The sequence below is a fragment of the Pristiophorus japonicus genome, chromosome 19 (genome assembly GCF_044704955.1).
Source record: "Pristiophorus japonicus isolate sPriJap1 chromosome 19, sPriJap1.hap1, whole genome shotgun sequence".
Taxonomy (NCBI): domain Eukaryota; kingdom Metazoa; phylum Chordata; class Chondrichthyes; family Pristiophoridae; genus Pristiophorus; species Pristiophorus japonicus.
In genome coordinates this window covers 21,821,556-21,848,346 of record NC_091995.1, presented here as the reverse complement: position 1 = coordinate 21,848,346, position 26,791 = coordinate 21,821,556, and the positions used below count along the sequence as shown (strand labels likewise).

The window sequence follows — 26,791 nt, the reverse complement described above, 5'->3', positions numbered from 1 at the left end:
GCCACACGGGGCACTGATCAATACCCGGGCCACACGGGACACTGATCAATGCCCAGGCCACACGGGGCACTGATCAATGCCCAGGCCACAGGGGACAAACTACCTATTGGCAGCCCCCGCCGCCCCCACAGTATGACCAGTGTTAACCACACCTCGCAATCCAGGCCGTCTCCTCACCTGCACAAACGTAGCACCATGGGGTGTTCCTTCGAACCACGATACAGCCCTCGCTCCGACAGAGCCGCCAACACCTGTCCACGAGCATCAAATCGTTTCACACCCTGCAGAGTTACAGAGAGAGAGAGAGTTAGAGACAGAGGGGAGAAATTCGGTCGCGGTTCTGTTGCGGTGTTAACCCGGACGGGGCTGTAAATTTTGCGGCGGGAAATAGTTTGCAACTCCAGCCGCAAAATTGACCAGCTGGGCCCCGAGTGTGGAGCGGCGTGCTGAGGGAGGCGAGCCACACCTCTTTTAGGGCGCGAGGCTGGCTGAGCAAATGAAAATCCCAAGCTCAACAAGCCAGCCTCGGAGCGCTCCAAGAGAAGCTGCTGTGAAAAGAAAATCTGGAAACCAAAACCACCAAAAACATTCCCAAAACCCCTACGTGAATCGTGAAAATAAACAAATAAAAAACAATCACACTTAGCTGAGGTCGACATTCCTTCCCTCACTATCTGCTACAGCTCTGACTCCAGCTTTTACGGGCGGTCCCACTAGGGCGTGCTGCGGGGCACGACGGATCGGGCGAGGATCAAATATCAGGCTGTACATTGACTCGCCTCTCCCGGGCGGTATTGCTCTGCTCCCCCCGCAAACCCGGCACCAAATGGGGCGCTGGTAGCTGACCGCCCGCGCGGAAATGCTCTCCGCCGCCATTACCGCCACTCTGGGGCAAAAACAGAGGCAGCCAGGAACTGAAAGCCCAGCCCAGAGGGAGAGTTAGCGACAGAGGTTCGAGGCAGAGAGAGCATCGTAAACAAATCAAATTGCTTCCCGCTGACTGATTCCCCCAACAGTGCCCTGTTGCAATAGATTCTGGCAGCGGGATCTGAGACCAGGCTCGCTCATTTCGCACCCCCCTCGCCCCCGTACCTCCACGTCTGCCCCACCCCTCGTACCCATTTCAACCCCTCTCACCCCCGTGCCTCCACATCTGCCCCACCCCTCGTACCCCCCTCGCTCCCGTACCTCCACCCCTTGAACCACCTTCACGCCAGCCTCGTAAACCCCCCCCCTCCCCCCACCATCGGCCTGCTAACGTTTTCCGCTACCTGCAGCCAGTCACCACTCTCGGTTGCCATGGTTCCGTCCTCGTTGAAGATGGAGATGAGAGGGAGCTGGTGTTTCAGGCCGAGTTCATAGTCGGTGCGGTCGTGAGCCGGAGTCACCTTCACAGCACCTGCGAGACAGAGAGAGAGACACCGAGTGAGGGGGGGAGAGGCACCGAGTTTGGGGGGGTCGGGGGGGGGAGAGAGGAGGGGGGAAAGAGAGGCACCGAGTGAGGGGGGGGGGGAGGAGAGAGGAGGGGGGAAAGAGAGGCACCGAGTGAGGGGGGGGTGGGGGGAGGGGGGGGAGAGGCACCGAGTTTGGGGGGGGGGGGGAGGAGGGGGGAAAGAGAGGCACCGAGTGAGGGGGGATGTCAGGACAGGCCAGGGGCTGCCCACAGGCCCGCACGTCAATCGCCACGGCAACTCTGGTGACCACTGACCACTTACCAGCACCGCCCCAGTACCCGTGGGGCGCAGGATCAGTGGGTTAGCACGGGGTCAATGTAGGGTTAACAGCACTAGTCCCCCTACGGGATCCCGGGTCGGTGGGTCAGCACGGGGTCAACAGCCATAGCCCCCATGGGATTCTGGGTCAGTGGGTCAGCACGGGGTCAACAGCACTAGTACCCGCGGGATTCTGGGTCGGTGGGTCAGCAAGGGGTCAACTCAGGGTCAACAGCGCAAGTCCCCGTGGGTTTCTGGATCGGTGGGTCAGCAAGGGGTCAACTCAGGGTCAACAGAGCAAGTCCCTGTGGGTTTCTGGATCGGTGGGTCAGCAAGGGGTCAACTTAGGGTCAACAGCACTTGTCCCCGCGGGATCCCGGTGGGTCAGCGCGGGGGTCAACACATTCTCCACACCTCCTGCTTCGAGACTCCCGAGTATTTAATTACACGGGAACACAATTCATTCTGAGCTGTTACCTGTGCCGAAGTCCCGGTCGACCAGCGTGTCGGTGAGAATGGGCAGCAGGCGGCCCGTGAAGGGATGGCGGAGCCGCTTCCCCAGGAGATGCTGCGAGGAGGGAGACGACACGGTTCGTGAACTGACTAAATTCCCACCGGTGCACAGTTACAATCCGTCCCCACCCCGGAATGGACCTTCCCTCACCCCCCAACCCAAGCCAGCTGGGTCGTCCTAGTCAGTCGTGTCCATCGCTTCCGTGTGTCAAAACTGCTGAGAAGGAATTAACGTCAGAATCAGAGAGCTCAATCGAGTAATCAGCCTGCGAGCGCCAGAGAACACAAGGGAAGACGCGAGTGAAAGAGTGTGTCAACAGAGAGAGAGGACAGAGTGAGCGTGACAAAAACATAGAAGAGAATCAACAGGGCATGGAGCAAGGGAGACTTTGAGGATTAATAGACAATCTCCTAGTGAAGGATCCTCTCGGAATGAGTGATCATAGCATGATTGAGTTTCAAATTCAGATGGAGGGTGAGAAAGTTGGATCTCTAACCAGCGTACTAAGCTTAAATAAAGGAGACTATGAAGGTTTGAGGGCAGAGTTGGCTAAAGTGGACTGGGAAAATAGATTAAAGTGTAGGACAGTTGATGAACAGTGGTGTACATTGAAGGAGATATTTCACAACTCTCAAGAAAAATATATTCCAGTGAGGTGGAAAGGGCGTAAGAGAAAAGATAGCCATCAGCGGCTAACTAAAGAAATAAAGGACGGTATCCAATTAAAAACAAGGGCATACAAAGTGGCCAAAACTAGTGGGAGGACAGAAGATTGGGAAGCTTTTAAAAGCCAGCAAAGAATGACTAAAAAAATGATTAAGAAAGGGAAGATAGACTATGAAAGTAAACTAGCACAAAATATAAAAACAGATAACAAGAGTTTCTATAGGTATATAAAAAGGAAAAGTGTGGCTAAAGTAAATGTTGGTCCCTTAGAGGATGAGACCGGGGAATTAGTAATGGAGAACATGGAAATTGCAGAAACTCTGAACAAATATTTTGTATCAGTCTTTATGATAGAGGACACTAACAATATCCCAACAGTGGATAGTTAAGGGGCTATAGGGGGGGGGGAGGAACTTACCACAATCACAATCACTAAGGAGGTGGTACTCAGTAAGATAATGGGACTAAAGGCAGCTTAATCCCCTGGACGTGATGGCTTGTATCCTAGGGTCTTAAGAGAAGTAGCGGCAGGGATAGTGGATGCATTGGTTGTAATTTACCAAAATTCCCTGGATTCTGGGGAGGTCCCAGCAGATTGGAAAACTGCAAATGTAACGCCCCTATTTAAAAAAGGAGGCAGACAAAAAGCAGAAAACTACAGACCAGTTAGCCTAACATCGGTGGTTGGGAAAATGTTGGAGTCCATTATTAAAGAAGCAGTAGCAGGACATTTGGAAAAGCTTACTTCAGTCAGGCAGAGTCAGCATGGATTTATGAAGGGGAAGTCATGTTTGACAAATTTGCTTGAATTCTTTGAAGATATAACAAACAGGGTGGATAACGGGGAACCAGTGGATCTGGTGTATTTGGATTTCCAGAAGGCATTTGACAAGGTGCCACATAAAAGGTTACTGCACAAGATAAAAGTTCATGGGGTTGGGGGTAATATATTAGCATGGATAGAGGATTGCCAAACTAACAGAAAACAGAGAGTCGGGATAAATGGTTCATTCTCTGGTTGCCAATCACTAACTCATGGGGTGCCACAGGGATCAGTGCTGGGACCCCAACTATTTACAATCTATATCAACGACTTGGAAGAAGGGACTGAGTGTAACGTAGCCAAGTTTGCTGATGATACAAAGATGGGAGGAAAAGCAATGTGTGGGGAGGACACAAAAAATCTGCAAAGGACGTAGACAGGCTAAGTGAGTGGGCAAAAATTTGGTAGATGGAGTATAATGTTGGAAAGTGTGAGTTCATGCACTTTGGCAGAAAAAAATTCAAGAGCAAGTTATTATTTAAATGGAGAAAGATTGCAAAGTGCTGCAGTACAGCGGGACCTGGGGGTACTTGTGCATGAAACACAAAAGGATAGTATGCAGGTACAGCAATTGATCAGGAAAGGCCAATGGTATCTTGGCCTTTATTGCAAAGGGGATGGAGTATAAAAGCAGGAAAGTCTTGCTACAGTTATACAGGGTATTGGTGAGGTCACATTTGGAATACTGCGTGCAGTTTTGGTTTCCATATTTACGAAAGGATATACTTGCTTTGGAGGCAGTTCAGAGAAGGTTCACTAGGTTAATTCTGGGGATGAGGGGGTTGACTTATGAGGAATGATTCAGTAGGTTGGGCCTCTACTCATTGGAATTCAGAAGAATGAAAGGTGATCTTATTGAAACGTATAAGAATATAAGGGGGCTTGACAAGGTGGATGCAGAGAGGATGTTTCCACTGATGGGGGAGACTAGAACTGGAGGGCATGATCTTAGAATAAGGGGCTGTCCATTTAAAACTGAGATGAGGAGGAATTTCTTCTCTCAGAGGGTTGTAAATCTGTGGAATTCACTGCCTGAGAGAGCTGTGGAAGCTGGGACATTGAACACATTTAAGACAGAGATAGACAGTTTCTTAACCGATAAGGGGATAAGGGGCTATGGGGAGCTGGCGGGGAAGTGGACCTGAGTCCATGATCAGATCAGCCCTGATTGTATTAAATGGTGGAGCAGGCTCGAGGGGCCGTATGGCCTACTCCTGCTCCTGTTTCTTATGTTCTTAGAGATTGAGAGACACCATGTGTTAAATAGAACATTTGTCAAAGTTTCTGCCCCTACTAATTTTCATTGTTCTAATCTGAAGATGGAAACTATTCCACTGACACTAACTGTCCTCCCACAACTCACCACCTCACCTTGAGATCAGGACAGACCTTCCTGGTGAATCAATTCTACACCTGTGTTGCATTTCCCGCCGAGATCCTGGAGCGCATTTGGCTAAACGTTCTCCTGATTCAAAGTGTATGGCCTCCCCTTCCCGCCGCATTGATCCCGCCCTTCCCGCCCCGCCTGCCTCATCGCGCCCTCCCGCCTCACCGTGTACCGCCCATCGTCCGGGTGTACGACCACTGCCACGTCCCCCAGCATGGTTTCGGGCCGCGTCGTCGCCACGACAACCTCCTCACCTGAGCAGAGAAAAGGAAGAGTGAGTGCGAGGGAGGAGGGGAGGGGAGGGGAGGGGTGGAGAGGGGCAGACGAGACGCGAATATGTAACAGCGCACGGTGCAGTAACACGGCCTGGGATTGGTCGCCCACCATGGCGCCATCCAAGGGGGCAGAGGTCAAGTGAAAAGTGTGTAGGATAACGTGCAATATAATAAGGTGACGGCTTGGCGGAGGCAAAGAGCAGCATGGGATGGCTAGCACAGAGAGCTGCAGTTAAAGGGCAGATAGTAACGCAGGCATAGATGGGGCGTGATTCAGTAGACGGCGTAGAAAATTGAGCAGCAAATAAGCCAAGTAGCTTAATAGCGAAACCATGCACGTGCACACCGCAAAGCGCTTTACTCAAAACCGCAAACTGCCCCGCGATGTGAAGACCGATGGGTCTACTATGTGCCAGTATACAGACATATTGCTTTCATGCACTCAACTTAACTAAAAAAAAATACATTAGATATTTCACTATCTCACGCGTTTGAATCGGTTTATTAAATAAAGGATCTGGAGCACGAGTGAGAGCATTTGGCTCACCTAAGTTCCAATGTAGTGCAGCTACCCAGTGTCTCCCCCATCTTCCAGTTCAGGGGGCAATCAGCATCAGAATTTGATACACACTCCCCCATCTCACAGAGGACCAGACACCACTGAACGTCCCCCACAAAGACACTAACTGTCCCAGGACTCCAGCTCTCACTGTGTCAGGGCTCATGCAGTGCCTTAAGGTGATTACTGACCAGCTCCCCTCAAGAACTGATAGCCTGTGCCACCACAAGGGACATATTCACCCCCCCGCCCCCGCGTCTGGGCTGGATTTGTTCCCAATCCCAGAAGAGGGAAAGGACAGTGTGTGACCCACTGCACCACCCAGTCCTAGAGGGGGAAAGGACAGTGTGTGACCCACTGCACCACCCAGTCCCAGAGGGGGAAAGGACAGTGTGTGACCCACTGTACCACCCAGTCCCAGAGGGGGGAAAGGACAGTGTGTGACCCACTGCATCACCCAGTCCCAGAGGGGGAAAGGACAGTGTGTGACCCACTGCACCACCCAGTCCCAGAGGGGGAAAGGACAGTGTGTGACCCACTGCACCACCCAGTCCCAGAGGGGGAAAGGACAGTGTGTGACCCACTGCACCACCCAGTCCCAGAGGGGGGAAAGGACAGTGTGTGACCCACTGCACCACCCAGTCCCAGAGGGGGAAAGGACAGTGTGTGACCCACTGCACCACCCAGTCCCAGAGGGGGAAAGGACAGTGTGTGACCCACTGCACCACCCAGTCCCAGAGGGGGAAAGGACAGTGTGTGACCCACTGCACCACCCAGTCCCAGAGGGGGAAAGGACAGTGTGTGACCCACTGCACCACCCAGTGCCAGAGGGGGAAAGGACAGTGTGTGACCCACTCACCACCCAGGTCCCAGAGGGGGAAAGGACAGTGTGTGACCCACTGCAGTCCCAGAGATGGAGGCTGGATCTGACCCCGGGGTGTGGGACGTGTCCCCTTTTAACCAGCTAAGAGCTCACTTCCTTCCCTTCCCCTTGCTCACACCTGGTGTCCTGAATCCCGCTCCGCCAGCCGGAAACTCACCCGAATCTTCCGTCAGGTAGGCGAAGTTCACCAGCTCGCCAAAAGCGACCCTTTCCCGGTAACCGGGCACGGAGATGTAGCTGCGCCCGCTCAGCGCCCGGCTCTCCACCTGGCAAAGGAGACGTGGCACGGGAGGGGTTAGAGATCAGGGCAACTCAGACTGCAGGGTAAAAAGTGCAAGGGTTACAGTGCGGGGCGAATGAACCCGATGGTGGGCCGGGGCGGCGGAGTCAACGGGGGGGTCCACGGAAAGCCCCAACCGGCAGCTGTTGACGGTGGGTTGGGTCTGCGGCTCCCGGCAAAATAGTTTCATCTACCAAAAGTCTCTGCTGCTCTGCGACGTGAGTCGTTCCCAGTCAGCTCTGTCCCCGGAGCCCGGTTTCTGACACACCTGTAACCGCAGTGAGGCCCCCCACCCCGATCCACCAACAGGATGGAGGTGCTCAATCCTGACTGGTACTCTCAGATACACCACGCAGCAGGACACAGGGAGTGGGGGGGTTTGAGGGGCAAGTTTGATCGACACCAGGAGCGAACACAGCGTAAGCAGGAAGGAGAGAGAAAGGGAGTGGGGGGCTGTGACTCTAGCGTCCCGCTGTGATTGCGACGGGAGCTTTCGATCTGGGGCTGATCCAAGAGCCGGAGGCCATTCAGCCCCTCGAGCCTGCTCCGTCGTTCAATTTGATCTGTACTTCAACTCCATTTTCCTGCCTTTGCTCCACATCCCACTGGTCTTTATTGCAAGAGGGTTGGACGTCAAGAGTAGGGAAGCCTTGCAACAATTGTACAGGACTTTGGTGAGATCACAACTGGAGTTCTGTGCACAGTTTTGGTCTCATAATCTAAGGAAGGATACGCTTGCCTTGGAGGAGGTGCAACGAAGCTTCACTAGATTGATTCCTGGATGAGAGGTCTGTCTTACGATGAGAATGGGCCGATACTCTCTGGGGTTTAGAAGAATGAGAGGTGATCTCATTGAAACACGCAAGATTCTGAAGGGGACTTGTAGGGTATATACTGAGAGGATGTTTCCCCTGGCTGGAGTGTCTAGAACTAGGGGGCACAGTCTCAGGATAAGGGGTCATAGAAAAATAGAAACATAGAAAATAGGTGCAGGAGTAGGCCATTCGGCCCTTCTAGCCTGCACCGCCATTCAATGACTTCATGGCTGAACATGCAACTTCAGTACCCCCTTCCTGCTTTCTCGCCATACCCCTTGATCCCCCTAGTAGTAAGGACTACATCTAACTCCTTTTTGAATATATTTAGTGAATTGGCCTCAACAACTTTCTGTGGTAGAGAATTCCACAGGTTCACCACTCTCTGGGTGAAGAAGTTTCTCCTCATCTCGGTCCTAAATGGCTTACCCCTTATCCTTAGACTGTGACCCCTGGTTCTGGACTTCCCCAACATTAATTAGAACATAAGAACAGAAGGACAAACGGGTCGACTGTTTAAGAGAGCGAGGAAGAATTTCTTCATTCGGAGGCTGGGGAATCTTTGGAATTCTTTGCCTCAGAGGGCTGTGGGTGCTCAGTCGTTGAGTGTATTCGAGGCTGAGATCGATAGATTTTTGGACTACAGGGGAATCGAGGGATATGGGGATAGTGCGGGATTGTTGAGTTCAGGTAGATGATCAGCCACGATCCAACTGAATGGCGGAGCAGGCTCAAGTGGCCGGCTCCTGCTCCTATTTCTTATGATACCCTTACCCAACAAAGGTCTACTGATCCCAGTCTTGAAGGCTCCAATTGGCCCCCTAGATCCATGGCCTTTTTGGGGATTCTCACCAGCCTTTGTGTGAAGAAGTGCTTCCTGACATCGCCCCCTGAATAAGCCTAGCTCTAATGTTGATTCCGTCCCACGTTCTGGACTGCGTCCCCCCCCCCCTCCCTCCCCTCCCACCAGAGGAAACAGTCCTGGGTGTGGTCGTACCTCGATGTCGGAGATGGCGGAGTTCAGGGCGCACGACCAGTTCACCAGCCTCTGGCTGCGGTACACCAGACCTGCTTCGTGCAGCCGCGCAAACGCCTCAGTGACAGCCTCCGAGTAGTCCTGCGAGAGGGGGCGGGGGAGGGAGGGGGGGGGGGGGGAGCAAGAAACGGCAGGTGAGTCTCCGGCGAAGTACGGCACGACTGTCCAAAGTAGCTGTTAAAATAGTGCAGCAGCGGGCACACGGCGCTGGTGGTCATGGCTACCGCGGCGCGACAAACGATACTGGCACTGGGCTGCCGCAGTGCCGGAAGGGCCGCAGCACCACAGGGGTTGGGAAGGAGGGCGCTGCAGTACTGGGCAGAGGGCACCCTCGCCAAGGCAGCGACCTCGTTCCTAAAGGGTGGTGCCCAGAATTGGACCCAATATTCCAACTGGGACCGAACCAGTGGTATATAAATGTTTAGCAGAAAGCAGAGGATGCAACAAGTCGTTTTTTTCTTTATTCGTTCCTGGGATGTGGGCGTCGCTGGTAAGGCCAGCATTTATTGCCCATCCCTTAATACCCTTGAGCAACTGAGTGGCTCACTGGGCCATTTCAGAGAGCAGTTGAGAGTCAACCACATTGTTGTGGGTTGGGTCTGAAGTCATATTTAAAATTAAAGACTTGCATTTAAATAGCGCCTTTCACGACCACCGGATGTCACACAGCGCTTTACAGCCAATGAAGTACTTTTGGAGCATAGTCACTGTTGTAATGTAGGAAACGCGGCAAGCCAATGTGCGCACAGCAAGCTCCCACAAATAGCAATGTGATAATGAGCAGATCATCTATTTTTGTTATGTTGACTGAAGGGTAAATATTGGCCAGGATGCCGGGGATAACTCCCCCTGCTCTTCCTCGAAATAGTGCCATGGGATCGTTTACATCCACCTGAGGGGGCAGACGGGGCCTCGGTTTAACGTCTCATCCAAAAAACGGCACCTCCGACAGTGCAGCTCTCCCTCAGCACTGCACTGGGAGTGTCGGCCTAGATTTATGTGCTCAAGTTCCTGGAGTGGGACTTGAACCCACAACCTTCTGACTTCGAGGCAACAGTGCCAGCCACTGAGCCACAGCTGACACACATATAGGGCAGACCAGGTAAGGACGGCAGATTTCCTTCCCTAAAGGGCAGCAATGAACCAGATGGGGTTTTACGACAATCCGGTAGTTTCATGGTCACTGTGGGACCGAAAGTCCGAATACTTCGCATTCGGCGCAGTCTGAGGTGACACATGCTGGGTTAAAAGCTTTTCTGATGAGCATGGATTGTAAATTGAAGTTTAGATCAAAGCAGAGGATGGCTCCACAGGAAAGAACATGCGAGAAGGTGAGAGAGTTATTCGGCCATTCGAATGTGTCAATTGGGTCACCTGTGTGTTATAGTAATAAAATTCATGGCAAGAGTCGATTGCAGCAATAAACCAATTTCAGGAGGTCGATTGGCTGGATGTTTAGTTTACATTGTCAATCTGTTGCTATTTATATGTATCTTTGATGTCACATGGTTTATTGATCGTATGTATGGAATGTAGAGTTCAAAGACTTGATTTTGTATAAAAGATATGAGCAAACACTGATTTAGCAGACACCAGAATTGGAGTGTGGGTCTCAAGTAGAGATATTGGAAAACGCAACTTGTGTGTTTGACGAGCAGGGAGCATGCACTGGGTTTTGTGAAGTGCATGTCTCAGTAACTTTTATACTTCTTTTTGTGCAGTATGAAGTTTAAATAAAGACCTGACCCTGACATTACCACAACTGTGTGTGTGCGTGCGTGCGTGTGTAATCAGATATTTAAAGCAACGGAATGAAAAAGAGCAAAAAAGCAGTCCCAACAGTCACCATTACTGATACAAGTTTTTGTTTTTAGATTTGGACCAGGGCCTGGCGGGATGGGGTTAGAAAGTGGTCCTTGGCCCCACCTATGCACGACCCGCGGTATCTCCCTGTGCAGCGACTCACCGCGTCCATGGTGAAGCAGGCCCGGTCCCAGTCCAGCGAGGAGCCCAAACATCGCAGCTGTCGGTAGATCTCGTCCCCCTTCCTGCCGATCACCAACCACAGGTCAAGAAAGGAAGGACTCGCGTTTATGTAGCGCCATTCACATCCGCGGGACATCCCACGGCGCTTTACAGCCAATGACGTACATTTCGAAGTGTAGTCACTGTTGTAATGTGGGAAACGTAGCAACCAATTTGTGCACAGCAAGCTCCCACAATCAGCAAAGTGATAATGACCAGATCATTTTGATTTAGTTGTGCTGTTTGAGGGATAAACATTGTCCTGGGCATTGGGGATAGCTCCCCTGCTCTTCTGCGAAATAGTGCCATGGGATCTTTTACTTCCACCTGAGAGAGAGCAGACAGGGGTCTTGATTTAACGTCTCATCCGAAAGACGGCACCTCCGACAGTGCAGCACTCCCTCGGCACTGCACTGGAGGGTCAGCTTAGATGTATGCGCTCAAGCCTCTGGAGTGGGACGATGGGCCCACCACCTCCTGATTCAAAGGCGGGGGTGCCACCCGCTGCGCCAGGGCGGGCACCCAAAAGGTGGCGAGCGGCCGAGCGCAGTACTTACGCCTCCTTCCAGCGCCACACCTCCCGCAGGAACTCGGCCCGGGTCAGCTCTCGCCGGCTAATCCCGCGCTCCCTCCACAGCCGCTTCTCCACCACCACCTGCCCAAGGGGAAGACAGAAAGAACGGGCTGAGGCTCGGCTCTGGCCTGCGCGCCAGGGTTGCCGAGCAACCCCCGCCATTAACCGCCCGCCACCGGTTTCCATCGCCCCGCCATCGGCGGCCGTGCCTTCAGCTGCCTGGGCCCTGAGCTCTGGAACTCCCTCCTTAAACCCCTCCGCGTCACTCTCTCCTGCTTTAAGACACTACTTCAAACCTACCTCTCCGTGACCAAGCTTTTGATGACCTGGCCGAATATCTTCTTATAAAAGTAGGGAAGAGTCCTGCTACAACTGTACAGGGTATTGGTGAGGCCACACCTGGAGTACTGCGTGCAGTTTTAGTCTCCTTATTTAAGGAAGGATATACTTGCATTGGACGCAGTCCAGAGAACATTCATGAGGTTTATTCCTGAGATGAGGGGGTTGACTTACGAGGAAAGGTTGAGCCTATACTCATTGGAGTTTAGAAGAATGAGAGGTGACCTTATTGAAACGTATAAGATTCTGAGAGGGCTTGACAGGGTAGATGCGGGGAGGATGTTCCCCCTGGGCTGGGGAGTCTAGAACCAGGAGCCACAGTCTCAGAATAAGGGGTCGGCCATTCAGGACAGAGATGAGGAGAAATTTCTTCACTCAGGGGATGATGAATCTTTGGAATTCCCTACCCCAGAGGGCTGTGGATGCTCAGTCATTGAGTATATTCACGGCAGAGATCAATAGATATTTGTATATTAAGGGATATGGGGATAGGGCAGGGAAGTGGAGTTCAGGTCGATGATCGGCCATGATCTTATTGAATGGCGGAGCAGGGTCGAGGAGCTGAATGGCCGACGCCTGCTCCTATTTCTTATGCTCCAATGAAGCACCGTGGTTTATTTTACTGTGTCAAAGGTGCTATATAAATGCAAGTCATTGTTGTTGACGTACCTTTGCCGAGGGTTATGGGGAGCGGACGGGGAAGTGGAGCCGAGGCCAAGATCAGATCAGCCATGATATTGTATGGCGGGGCAGGCTCGAGGGGCCGTATGGCCGACTCCTGCCGAGAGTGGGGGCGGGTGTTTGACGGGGTATTAGCGTACGGCTGACGTGTCGCCCAGCTCGCAGACGGGAGTGGAGGAGGAGGACTCGGGCAGAGCAGCACTGTCTAGGGAGTCGAAGAGGGAGGAAGTACGCGCAACACCAACAGGAAAAAAGACTTGCATTTATATAGCACCTTTCACGACCACCGGACGTCTCAAAGCACTTTACGGCCAATCAAGTACTCTTGGAGCATAGTCACTGTTGCAATGTGGGAAACGCGGCAGCCAATTTGCGCACAGCAAGCTCCCACAAACAGCAATGTGGTAATGCCCGGAAAATCTGTTTTTGTTATGTCGATTGAGGGAAAAATATTGGCCCCAGGACGCCGGGGATAACTCCCCACCCACGGCTCTTCTTAGAAATAGTGCGCTGCACTATCCGTCACCATAGCAACCTTGATCAGCAACAGCTGACCAAACCATGTGGTTCTTTCATGGACCCCGGGCCTGTCAGAAGGGCCTCCCGCTGTTCACGTAAAGCTCAGGGGTGTGGGACACACCGGGCAGGGTGGTGTAATGGTAACCTTATTAAGAACATCAGAAATAGGAGCAGGAGTAGGTCACACAGCCCCTCGAGCCTGCCTTGCCATTCAGTAAGATCATGGCTGATCTGATCTTGGCCTCAACTCCACGTCCCCGCTGGCTCCCCATAACCCTCGACTCCCTTACTAGACTCGTAATCCAAAGCACGTTCGTTGTAATATCACCCTGGCGGTTTGGGAAAGTGAATTCAGCTTCACAAATTCTGGAATCAGGTTGCCATTAAAAACCCAACTGGTTCACTAATGTCCTTTAAGAATGGAAACCGGCCATCCTTATCCAGTCTGGGCCCACGGCTTATCCACCACCTTAAACATTCACTCCCTCCACCACCGGCACACCGTGGCTGCAGTGTGGACCTTCTACAAGATGCCCTGCAGCAACTCGCCAAGGCTTCTTCAGCAGCACCTCCTAAACCCGCGACCTCTACCACCGAGAAGGACGAGGTCAGTAGGCGCATGGGATACCACCACCTCCACGTTCCCCTCCATGCATTATCGGCCGTTCCTTCATCATCGCTGGGTCACAATCCTGGAACGCCCTCCCTAACACAGCACTGTGGGAGCACCTTCACCGCACAGACTGCAACAGTTCAAGGCGGCGGCTCACCACCACCTTCTCAAGGGCAGTGAGGGACGGGCAATAAATGCCGGCCTCGCCAGCGACGCCCACATCTCAAGAATAAATCTTTAGAAAGTACGCGGTGAAAGGTTGAGTGTCGGAGGGACTTTGCCACAGACAGTGCCACAAGGCACGCACGGCGGAGGGTATACCCGGCGACAGGGAGCCGATCGGTGCGCGGCTCATGGCAACGGGGGCAGCCGCGAGGTAACCAGAGCCCCCGGCCACACCCCACACCCCCCCATTCCAGGGACAAACCCAGAGGCATCTCATAGTTCGCATCAGTCACAAAACCCACCTGAGTGGCGATTCCCGCGTGGTCACAGCCGGGGACCCAGACAACCTTCCAGCCCTGCATCCTCCGCCTGAAAGAAAGGTCACGACCTTTAAACTCTCACCTTAACCACAAGCTCATGCAGCATTAATTACCGCTAATGCACAGAGAAAGCAGTGCGTCACTCGTGCTACTCAAACACTTCAAAGACACGAGCAAATTGCACTAACACTTCTGGTAACACTTGGAATGTACAGCACAGAAACAGGCCATTCGGCCCAACTGGTTCATAGAAACATAGAAATTAGGTGCAGGAGTAGGCTATTCGGCCCTTCGAGCCTGCACCACCATTCAACAAGGTCATGGCTGATCACCCACCCCAGCACCTCCCCCACCACACCCCCCCAGCCGCAAGGACCACATCCAACTCCCTCCCGAACACATCCAATGGACTGGCATCAACAACTCTCTGCGGCAGGGAACCCCACAGGCCAACAACTCCCCGAGTGAAGAAGTCTCTCACCATCCCAGCCCCAAACAGCCCACTCCCCATCCCAAGATCGTGCCTCCCCCCCAGCTCCAGACCCACCCAACACCGGGAACACTCCCCCCGCACCCAGCCGCCCCGTCCCGACAGAATCCTTCCCAAATGCCGAACACTCCCGGATGTCGAGCCCCCAGCCCCGGCCACCCCGGAGCCACGCCCCCGCGACGCCAACCACACCACAACCACCAACCGCCATCTGCGCAGTCAACCCGTCCACCCCACTCTGAACACTCCCCGCACCGAGGCACAGAGCCCCCAGGTCCGCCCCTCCAACACACTTCGCCCCCCCCCCCCCCAGACCTTCGCTGCAATGTGGTCCCTCCTGTCCCCCGCCCTGGGTTTCTCTGCCCCCCCCCACCTCCACCACTCTCCCCTCCATCCCCCGCCCCCGTCTCCCCTCTGCCTCCCAGCACAGGCTCCCACCTCGGGGGCGGCAACCTTCTGGGGCAGGGAATGTTAGCCCCCAGCGTGGAAGTCCTGCTCCCGCCACAGAATGGGCCTTACCACACTCCACTTCCTTTGGGGGCAGTTACCGGGGCACGACTGGATGCTCCTGTGACAGTGGGAACTGGTGCTCTCCACTCTCTGTCCTGTGACAGTGGGAACTGGTGCTCTCCACTCTCTGTCCTGTGACAGTGGGAACTGGTGCTCTCCACTCTCTGTCCTGTGACAGTGGGAACTGGTGCTCTCCACTCTCTGTCCTGTGACAGTTTGAACTGGTGCTCTCCACTCTCTGTCCTGTGACAGTGGGAACTGGTGCTCTCCACTCTCTGTCCTGTGACAGTGGGAACTGGTGCTCTCCACTCTCTGTCCTGTGACAGTGGGAACTGGTGCTCTCCACTCTCTGTCCTGTGACAGTTGGAACTGGTGCTCTCCACTCTCTGTCCTGTGACAGTGGGAACTGGTGCTCTCCACTCTCTGTCCTGTGACAGTGGGAACTGGTGCTCTCCACTCTCTGTCCTGTGACAGTATGAACTGGTGCTCTCCACTCTCTGTCCTGTGACAGTGGGAACTGGTGCTCTCCACTCTCTGTCCTGTGACAGTGGGAACTGGTGCTCTCCACTCTCTGTCCTGTGACAGTGGGAACTGGTGCTCTCCACTCTCTGTCCTGTGACAGTGGGAACTGGTGCTCTCCACTCTCTGTCCTGTGACAGTATGAACTGGTGCTCTCCACTCTCTGTCCTGTGACAGTGGGAACTGGTGCTCTCCACTCTCTGTCCTGTGACAGTGGGAACTGGTGCTCTCCACTCTCTGTCCTGTGACAGTATGAACTGGTGCTCTCCACTCTCTGTCCTGTGACAGTTGGAACTGGTGCTCTCCACTCTCTGTCCTGTGACAGTTTGAACTGGTGCTCTCCACTCTCTGTCCTGTGACAGTGGGAACTGGTGCTGGTGTTTAAGTTCAACACGAGCCTCCTCCCACCCTACTTCATTTCACCCACTGACATACTAGTCCATTCCCCCTCATGTATTTATCCAGCTTCCCCTTAATTCATCATCTCAAACAGGTTTACAGTGACAGACCTGTACCCACCAGTACTGTACCCCAGTGTTATACAGTGACAGACCTGTACCCACCAGTACTGTACCCCAGTGTTATACAGTGACAGACCTGTACCCACCAGTACTGTACCCCAGTGTTATACAGTGACAGACCTGTACCCACCAGTACTGTACCCCAGTGTTATACAGTGACAGACCTGTACCCACCAGTACTGTACCCCAGTGTTATACAGTGACAGACCTGTACCCACCAGTACTGTACCCCAGTGTTATACAGTGACAGACCTGTACCCACCAGTACTGTACCCCACTGTTAAGACAGCCAGAGAGCAGACACGTACCATCGAACCACAGCGTCTTGGATCGCGATGGTCAGAGCGTGTCCCAAGTGTAGGGAGCCGGTCACGTTGGGCGGAGGGATACACAGGGAGAATGTTGAGTCCTCCCGGCGAGGCAGGCGGGCCTGCAGAGGGAGAATCGCCAAGATGGTTACATCCCAGCCCACAGCCTCCGCCCACGCAGATTCTCGCTCAGACATGCGCTGATCCGCCACCGCCAATTCACCCAGGTAGTGGTGTAGTACTCCCTTTACTCACGGGCCAGACTTCCTCTGAAGCTCCCCACTGCCCTGACCTCACCTCACATCTTTCTCCAGTTTCTCTCCAATCTCCCCTCATGACCGCATCCTGTCCATGAGACCCACTTCCTGCTCCCTTGACCCTATTCCCACCAAACTGCTGACTATCCAACATGCTTCTCTAGCTCCTGTGTGAGCTGAAATTGTTAACAGTTCTCTCCCCTCAGGTACTGTCTCCCTCTCCCTCAGATCTGCCCTCATCACCCCTCTCCTCAAAAAACCACTCGGCCTCTCCGTTCTTGCAAATACCGCCCCATCTTGAACCTCCCTTTCCTTTCCAAAGTCCTTGAACATGTTGTCACCTCCCAAATCCGTGCCCATCTTTCCCGCAATACCATGTTTGAATCCTTCCAATCCGGTTTCCGCGCCTGCCACAGCACCGAAACTGCTCTCATCAAAGTCACAAATTACATCCTTTGTTGGAAGGCAAACTATCAATCTTCATCTTTCTTGACTTGTCTGCTACCTTTGACACGGTTGACCATTCTCAACGCCTCTCCACTAATGTCCAGCTGGGTGGGACTGCACCCGCCTGGTTCCATTCTTAGCTATCTAGTCGTAGCCAGAGAATCACCTTCGATGGCTTCTCTTCCCACTCCTGCATCATTACCTCTGGTGTCCCCGAAGGATCTATCCTGGGCCCCCTCCTATTTCGCATCTATATGTTGCCCGTGGCGATATCATCCGAAGACACGGAGTCAGTTTCCACATGTATGCTGATGACACCCAGCTCTACCTCACTACCCCCTCTCTCGACCCCTCCCACAGACTCTAAATTGTCAGACTGCTTGTCTGACATCCAGTTCCGGATGAACAGAAATTCTCTCCAACTGAATATTGGGAAGACTGAAGCCATTGTTTTCGGCCCCCACCGCAAACTCTGATCCCGAGCCACTGACTCCATCCCTCTCCTCAACTCCTGCCTGAGGCTGAACCAGACTGTTCGCAACCTTGGTGTCATATTTGACCCTGAAATAAGCTTTCGACCACATATCCACAGCATAACTACGGCCGCCTGTTTCCACCAACCACTCCTGGCTGGCCTCCCACATTCCACCCTACGTAAACTTGTGACCCAAAACTCAGCAGCCTGTGTCCTAACTCACACCAAGTCCCGCTCACCCATCACCCCTGTGCTTGCCGACTTAGTGACTCCCGGATAAGCAACGCCTCGATTTCAAAATTCTCATCCTTGTTTTCAAATCCCTCCATGGCCTCACCCCTCCCTATCTTGTAATCCCCTTCAGTTCCACAACACCCCCTCCCGAGATATCTGCACTCCTCTAATTCTGTCCTCTTGAGCATCCCTGATTATAATCGCTCAACCATCGGTGGCCGTGCCTTCTGCTGTCTGGGCCCCAAGCTCTGGAACACTCTCCCTAAACCTCTCTACCTCTCTTTCCTCCTTCAAGACACTCCTGAAAACCGACCTCTTTGACCAAGCTTTTGGTCACCTGCCCTAATTTCTCCTTATGTGGCTCAGTGTCAACTTTTTGTCTCATAATACTCCTGTGAAGCGCGTTGGAATGTTTCACTACGTATAAATGCAGTTTGTTGTGTACCCTGCCACTATGCTCATACACACACGCTATCTACTGTCTTGTCCATGACTCCCACCCACCACAACTGCACGCTAACCCCCATCCAACCCGACCAGCACCCACCCGCTCCTCGTACCCTCTGAGCCGCCTCATGCACAGACCGTACTCACGTGGTACTCGGGTTTGAAGAAGCCTTGCTGCTCCCACCAGGGATACCAAGCAGCCTCCACGTACTGCGGACTGTACGAGTCTGGTAGGGGCACAGAGGTATCTGCAACAGAAGTGTGGAGTTAGGAAACACCGGCTCCCCCAGTATTCCGGGAGTTAGGAACAGGGTCTGTAAACATCTGATTCATCCAGTATTCTGACTATTAGGAACAGGGTCTGAAAACCATATGGGGATAGAGTATAAAAGCAGAGAAGTCCTGCTACACCTGTACAGGGTATTGGTGAGGCCACACCTAGAGTACTGCGTACAGTTTTGGTCTCCGTATTTAAGGAAGGATATACTTGCATTGGAGGCTGTGCAGAGAAGGTACACTAGGTTGATTCCGGAGATGAGGGGGTTGATGTATGAAGATAGGTTAAGTAGGTTGGGCCTATACACATTGGAGTTCAGAAGAAAAGAGATGAACTTATCGAAACATATAAGATAATGAGGAGGCTCGACAAGGTGGATGCAGAGAGGATATTTCCACTCATAGGGGAAACTAAAACTAGGGGGCATAGGCTCAGAATAAGGGGCCGCCCATTTAAAACTGAGATGAGGAGAAATTTCTTCTCTCAGAGGGTCGTAAATCTGTGGAATTCTCTGCCCCAGAGAGCTGTGGAGGCTGGGTCATTGAATATTTTTAAGGCGGAGATAGACAGATTTTTGAGCGACAAGGGAATAAAGGGTTATGGGGAGCGGGCAGGGAAGTGGAGCTGAGTCCATGATCAGATTGGCCATGATCTCATTAAATGGCAGAGCGGGCTCGAGGGGCCGAATGGCCTACTCCTGCTCCTATTTATGTTCTTATGACTGCCCCAGTATTCCGGGAGTTAGGAACAGGCTCTGAAAACATCCGATTCACCCCATTATTTCAGAAGTTAGGATTAGGTAGGTCATTTGGCCCACCTTAGTGCATTAATCCAGAGGAGAGCAACCAGAATGATTGAGGGATTGGATTATGTACATTGGGCATGCATGACAGCCTCACTCAAAGACCGAGAGGCGATATGATTGCTGGCTTCAGGATTCTAAAGGGACTAGATAATGTAGACCACAACAAGCTGCTTCACTTTGTCCCAAACATTAGACTGAAACATAGAAATTTACAGCGCAGGAGGCCATTTCGGCCCATTGTGTCCGCGCCGGCCGACAAAGAGCCGCACGGCCCTCGCTCAGCAGCCCTAAAGATTACATATAAACCGATGAACAATGAACAATGGCGGAAAGGTAAAGAGCACCCGGCCCAACCCATCCGCCCCACACAACTGCGACACCCCTTACACTAAAACATTCTACACTCCACCCCAACTGCAGCCGTGCGATCTCCTGGGAGAGGCAAAAACCAGATAAAAACCCAGGCCAATTAGGGGGAAAAAAATCTGGGAAAATTGCTCTCCATCCCAGTCAGGCGATCGAAACCAGTCCAGGAGATCACCCTGGTCGTATTCGATTCCCTGCAGTTCCAGCTTTCTCTCCTACCTTTCTTCTCCCCGGGTAATGTCGGCACGCTGTAAGCAATCACCTCTGGCTCCAACCAGGACTGCTCCCCCCGGCCCTGTGAGAATCAGAAGCTCAGTTATTTCGTAAGTTGAACCCCGATTCTAACCCGGCCAACGCAGCATTCACCCTGGACACGAGGGAATCGGTGAGGTACAAGGCACTGCTCCCAGCAGAATTCCAACATTTTCCCCATCGCTCCGCCTGTCATTGCCGAGTGTACCTGGTGGCTCTGCCATAACTCCAGCAGGAGGTGGGCAAAACCCCCCGGAGAAGTGGCTTTCGTGCTTTCTTGAGTACGCAAGTGAAAGAGGGTGCAGCAGCATAGTGGCTCTGAAGTGTTATAATGTCGGAAAGGCCAACTGGAAAATAATCTGTTTTATTGCTGTTGATTAAGGGACAAATATTGGCCAGGACACCGGGGAGACCCTGCTCCTCTTCAAAATAGTGTAATGTGATCTTTTACATCTGCCCGAGAGATTTTATCCGGGCATTATCACCTTGCTGTTTGTGGGACCTTGCTGCGTGCATTTTTGGCTGCTGCGTTTCCCACATTACAACAGTGTGTGGTGGCTGGTGTGCAACGGCCACCCCCACGGTAAAAGAATCCATGCACAGGCATCCTCCACCCTTCATGCATGGAGCTTGGGACCTAGAATGTCAGGTCCCTCATAGAAATACCTGTGAACATCCCTCTTTGGTGCAGAAGCGGGTCATCCGCGAAAGGAGGGACTGCCTAATACTAATTAAAACAGTGACCACACTCCAAAAGGTACTTCATTGGCTGCAAAGCGCTTTGGAATGTCACGAGGTCATGAAAAGCGTTATATAAATGCAGGTCTTTCTTTTGATTGTTGTGATGTGGGAAACGCGGCAGCCAATTTGCGCACAGCAAGCTCCCACAAACCGCAATGTGATAATGACCAGATAATCTGTTTTTGTTATGTTGATTGAGGGATGAATATTGGCCCCGGGAGACGGGGGGATAACTCCCCTGCTCTTCTTCAAAATAGTGCCATAGGATCTTTCACATTCCCGAGAGAGCAGACTTGGTTTAACGTCTCATCTGAAAGACTGCACCTCCGACAGTGCAGCACTCCCTCAGCAGTGCGCTGGAGGGTCAGCCTGGATTTTGTGCTCAAGCCTCTGAACCCACAACCTTCTGACCCAGAGGGGTGTGTGCTACCCACTGAGCCACAGCTGCTCCTGCTGGCCGGGCTCTCCGCTCACACAACCCCCCCCCCCCTTCCCCCTTCCCCGCCCCCGGCCTCTCACCGCCCGGCTCCCCGGCTCACTCCGGGCCTCCATCTCTCTCCCTCTCCGCCGCTGCCGCCTCTCCTTCTGGGCTCGGTCACCCGCCGGGCTGCGGGAGCCGGGCCCGGCCGCGCTGCTGCACCAGGCCCGGAGCCGGAGCCGAGCCCCCCGCCCGCAAACCCGCAGCAACATGATGGCCCGGGGTCAAGCGCGGCCCGGCCTCCGCACCAGCGCCATGCGCGCCGCCATCTTGCCAAACTCTCACCCCGAGACGCCGGAAGCGGCAGGGCTATGTTAACATATCCAATCTGCCAATCACAGGCAGGCTCAGAGAAACCATCCCCAAACTCAGAGTAATTATCCCCAAACTCAGAGTAATCATCCCCAAACTCAGAGTAATTATCCACAAACTGAGAGTAATCATCCCCAAACTCAGAGTAATTATCCACAAACTGAGAGTAATCATCCCCAAACTCAGAGTAATTATCCACAAACTGAGAGTAATCATCCCCAAACTCAGAGTAATTATCCACAAACTGAGAGTAATCATCCCCAAACTCAGAGTAATTATCCACAAACTGAGAGTAATCATCCCCAAACTCAGAGTAATTATCCATAAACTGAGAGTTATCCATCAACTGAGAGTAATTATCCCCAAACTGAGAGTAATCATCCCCCAAACCTAGAGTAATTATCCATCAACTGAGAGTAATTATCCCCAATCTGAGAGTAAATATCCCCAAACTGAGAGTAATTATCCATCAACTGAGAGTAATTATCCCCAAACTGAGAGTAATTATCCATCAACTGAGAGTAATTATCCCCAATCTGAGAGTAAATATCCCCAAACTGAGAGTAATTATCCATCAACTGAGAGTAATTATCCCCAAACTGAGAGTAATTATCCATCAACTGAGAGTAATTATCCATAAACTGAGAGTAATTATCCCCAAACTGATAGTAATTATCCCCAATCTGAGAGTAAATATCCCCAAACTGAGAGTAATCATCCATCAACTGAGAGTAATCATCCCCAAACTGAGAGTAATTATCCATCAACTGAGAGTAATTATCCCCAATCTGAGAGTAAATATCCCCAAACTGAGAGTAATCATCCATCAACTGAGAGTAATTATCCCCAAACTGAGAGTAATTATCCATCAACTGAGAGTAATTATCCATAAACTGAGAGTAATTATCCCCAAACTGATAGTAATTATCCCCAATCTGAGAGTAAATATCCCCAAACTGAGAGTAATCATCCATCAACTGAGAGTAATCATCCCCAAACTGAGAGTAATTATCCATCAACTGAGAGTAATTATCCCCAAACTGAGAGTAATTATCCATCAACTGAGAGTAACTATCCCCAATCTGAGAGTAATTATCCCCAAACTGAGAGTAATTATCCATCAACTGAGAGTAATTATCCATAAACTGAGAGTAATCATCCCCAAACTGAGAGTAATTATCCATCAACTGAGAGTAATTAGCCCCAAACTGAGAGTAATTATCCATCAACTGAGAGTAATTATCCCCAAACTGAGAGTAATTATCATCAACTGAGAGTAATTATCCATAAACTGAGAATAATTATCCCCAAACTGATAGTAATCATCCCCAAACTGAGAGTAATTATCCATAAACTGAGAGTAATTATCCCCAAATTGAGAGTAATTATCCATAAACTGAGTAATCATTCCCAAACTGAGAGTAATTATCCATAAACTGAGAGTAATCATCCATGAACTGAGAGTAATTATCCATAAACTGAGAGTAATTATCCCCAATCTGAGAGTAATTATCTCCAAGCAGAGAGTAATCATCCCCAAACTGAGAGTAATTATCCATTAACTGAGAGTAATTATCCCCAAATTGAGAGTAATTATCCATCAACTGAGAGTAATTATCCATAAACTGAGAGTAGTTATCCCCAAACTGAGAGTAATTATCCATAAACTGAGAGTAATCGTCCACGAACTGAGAGTAATTATCCATAAACTGAGAGTAATCATCCCCAAACCGAGAGTAATTATCCATAAACTGAGAGTAATTATCCCCAAACTGAGAGTAGTCATCCATAAACTGAGAGTAATTAGCCATAAACTGAGAGAATTATCCCCAAACTGAGAGTAATTATCCATAAACTGAGAATAATTATCCCCAAACTGATAGTAATTATCCATAAACTGAGAGTAATCATCCCCAAACTGAGAGTAATTATTCATAAACTGAGAGTAATTATCTATAAACTGAGAGTAATTATCCCCAATCTGAGAGTAATTATCCCCAATCTGAGAGTAATTATCTCCAAGCAGAGAGTAATCATCCCCAAACTGAGAGTAATTATCCATTAACTGAGAGTAATTATCCCCAAACTGAGAGTAATTACCCATCAACTGAGAGTAATTATCCATAAACTGAGAGTAATTGTCCATGAACTGAGTAATTATCCCTAAACTGAGAGTAATTATCCCCAAACTGAGAATAATCATCCATAAACTGAGAGTAATTATCCATCAACTGAGAGTAATTATCCCCAAACTGAGAGTAATTATCCATCAACTGAGAGCAATTATCCATAAACTGAGAATAATTATCCCCAAACTGATAGTAATTATCCATAAACTGAGAGTAATCATCCCCAAACTGAGAGTAATTATCCATAAACTGAGAGTAACTATCCCCAATCTGAGAGTAATTATCCCCAAACTGTGAGTAATGATCCATCAACTGAGTAATTATCCCCAAACTGAGAGTAATTATCCATCAACTGAGAGTAATCCCCAAACTGAGAGTAATTATCCATAAACTGAGAGTAATCATCCCCAAACTGAGAGTAATTATCCATCAACTGAGAGTAATTATCCATAAACTGAGAGTAATCATCCCCAAACTGAGAGTAAATATCCATCAACTGAGAGTAATTATCCCCAATCTGAGAGTAATTATCACCAAAGCAGAGAGTAATCATCACCAAACTGAGAGTAATTATGCATTAACTGAGAGTAATTATCCCCAAACTGAGAGTAATTATCCATCAACTGAGAGTAATTATCCCCAAACTGAGAGTAATTATCCATAAACTGGGAGTAATCATCCACAAACTGAGAATAATTATCCATAAACTGAGAGTAACTATCCCCAATCTGAGCGTAATTATCCCCAAACTGAGAGTAATTATCCATCAACTGAGAGTAATTATCCATAAACTGAGAGTAATCATCCCCAAACTGAGTAATTATCCATCAACTGAGAGTAATCATCCCCAAACTGAGAGTAATTATCCATCAACTGAGAGTAATTATCCCCAAACTGAGAGTAATTATCCATCAACTGAGAGTAATTATCTATAAACTGAGAATAATTATCCCCAAACTGATAGTAATCATCCCCAAACTGAGAGTAATTATCCATAAACTGAGAGTAACTATCCCCAATCTGAGAGTAATTATCCCCAAACTGATAGTAATTATCCATCAACTGAGAGTAATTATCCATCAACTGAGAGTAATCATCCCCAAACTGAGAGTAATTATCCATCAACTGAGAGTAATTATCCCCAATCTGAGAGTAATTATCCCCAAGCAGAGAGTAATCATCCCCAAACTGAGAGTAATTATCCATTAACTGAGAGTAATTATCCCCAAACTGAGAGTAATTATCCATCAACTGAGAGTAATTATCCCCAAACTGAGAGTAATTATCCATAAACTGAGAGTAATCATCCACAAACTGAGAATAATTATCCATAAACTGAGAGTAACTATCCCCAATCTGAGCGTAATTATCCCCAAACTGAGAGTAATTATCCATCAACTGAGAGTAATTATCCATAAACTGAGAGTAATCATCCCCAAACTGAGTAATTATCCCCAAACTGATAGTAATTATCCATCAACTGAGAGTAATTATCCATCAACTGAGAGTAATCATCCCCAAACTGAGAGTAATTATCCATCAACTGAGAGTAATTATCCCCAATCTGAGAGTAATTATCCCCAAGCAGAGAGTAATCATCCCCAAACTGAGAGTAATTATGCATTAACTGAGAGTAATCATCCACAAACTTGAGAATAATTATCCATTATACCTGGTTTTTTAGACCAATATGTCGAGGAACCAACTAGGGGGGAGGCCATCTTAGACTGGGTGTTATGTAATGAGAAAGGATTAATTAGCAATCTCGTTGTGCGAGGCCCCTTGGGGAAGAGTGACCATAATATGGTGGAATTCTGCATTAGGATGGAGAATGAAACAGTTAATTCAGAGACCATGGTCCAGAACTTAAAGAAGGCTAACTTTGAAGGTATGAGGCGTGAATTGGCTGAGATGGATTGGCGAATGATACTTAAGGGGTTGACTGTGGATGGGCAATGGCAGACATTTAGAGACCGCATGGATGAACTACAACAATTGTACATTCCTGTCTGGCATAGAAATAAAAAAGGGAAGGTGGCTCAACCGTGGCTATCAAGGGAAATCAGGGATAGTATTAAAGCCAAGGAAGTGGCATACAAATTGGCCAGAAATAGCAGCGAACCTGGGGACTGGGAGAAATTTAGAACTCAGCAGAGGAGGACAAAGGGTTTGATTAGGGCAGGGAAAATGGAGTATGAGAAGAAGCTTGCAGGGAACATTAAGACGGATTGCAAAAGTTTCTATAGATATGTAAAGAGAAAAAGGTTAGTAAAGACAAATGTAGGTCCCCTGCAGTCAGAATCAGGGGAAGTCATAACGGGGAACAAAGAAATGGCGGACCAATTGAACAAGTACTTTGGTTCGGTATTCACGAAGGAGGACACGAACAACCTTCCGGTTATAAAAGGGGTCGGGGGGTCTAGTAAGGAGGAGGAATTGAGGGAAATCCTTATTAGCCGGGAAATTGTGTTGGGGAAATTGATGGGATTGAAGGCCGATAAATCCCCAGGGCCTGATGGACTGCATCCCAGAGTACTTAAGGAGGTGGCATTGGAAATAGTGGATGCGTTGACAGTCATTTTCCAACATTCCATTGACTCTGGATCAGTTCCTATGGAGTGGAGGGTAGCCAATGTAACCCCACTTTTTAAAAAAGGAGGGAGAGAGAAAACAGGAAATTATAGACCGGTCAGCCTGACATCGGTAGTGGGTAAAATGATGGAATCAATTATTAAGGATGTCATAGCAGTGCATTTGGAAAGAGGTGACATGATAGGTCCAAGTCAGCATGGATTTGTGAAAGGGAAATCATGCTTGACAAATCTTCTGGAATTTTTTGAGGATGTTTCCAGTAGAGTGGATAAGGGAGAACCAGTTGATGTGGTATATTTGGACTTTCAGAAGGCGTTCGACAAGGTCCCACACAAGAGATTGATGTGCAAAGTTAGAGCACATGGGATTGGGGGTAGTGTACTGACATGGATTGAGAAGTGGTTGTCAGACAGGAAGCAATGAGTAGGAGTAAATGGGTACTTTT

At 50.2% G+C, this 26,791-nt stretch overlaps 1 protein-coding gene across 1 annotated transcript in view; it reads right to left on the bottom strand.

Moving 5' to 3' along the window:
- The window catches only part of vars2 (valyl-tRNA synthetase 2, mitochondrial), a 102,285-nt gene extending 80,730 nt beyond the window's left edge, over positions 1-21,555 (bottom strand). The window contains 13 exon segments of the mRNA XM_070861375.1: positions 178-281; positions 1,272-1,399; positions 2,190-2,280; positions 5,268-5,356; positions 6,977-7,085; positions 8,912-9,031; positions 10,917-10,998; positions 11,533-11,630; positions 14,169-14,235; positions 16,535-16,656; positions 18,542-18,642; positions 20,062-20,137; positions 21,355-21,555. Of these exon segments, the coding sequence (XP_070717476.1) occupies positions 178-281; positions 1,272-1,399; positions 2,190-2,280; positions 5,268-5,356; positions 6,977-7,085; positions 8,912-9,031; positions 10,917-10,998; positions 11,533-11,630; positions 14,169-14,235; positions 16,535-16,656; positions 18,542-18,642; positions 20,062-20,137; positions 21,355-21,525 (1,358 nt within the window). The 5' untranslated portion in view covers positions 21,526-21,555.
- Between the last annotated feature and the right edge of the window lie 5,236 nt (positions 21,556-26,791).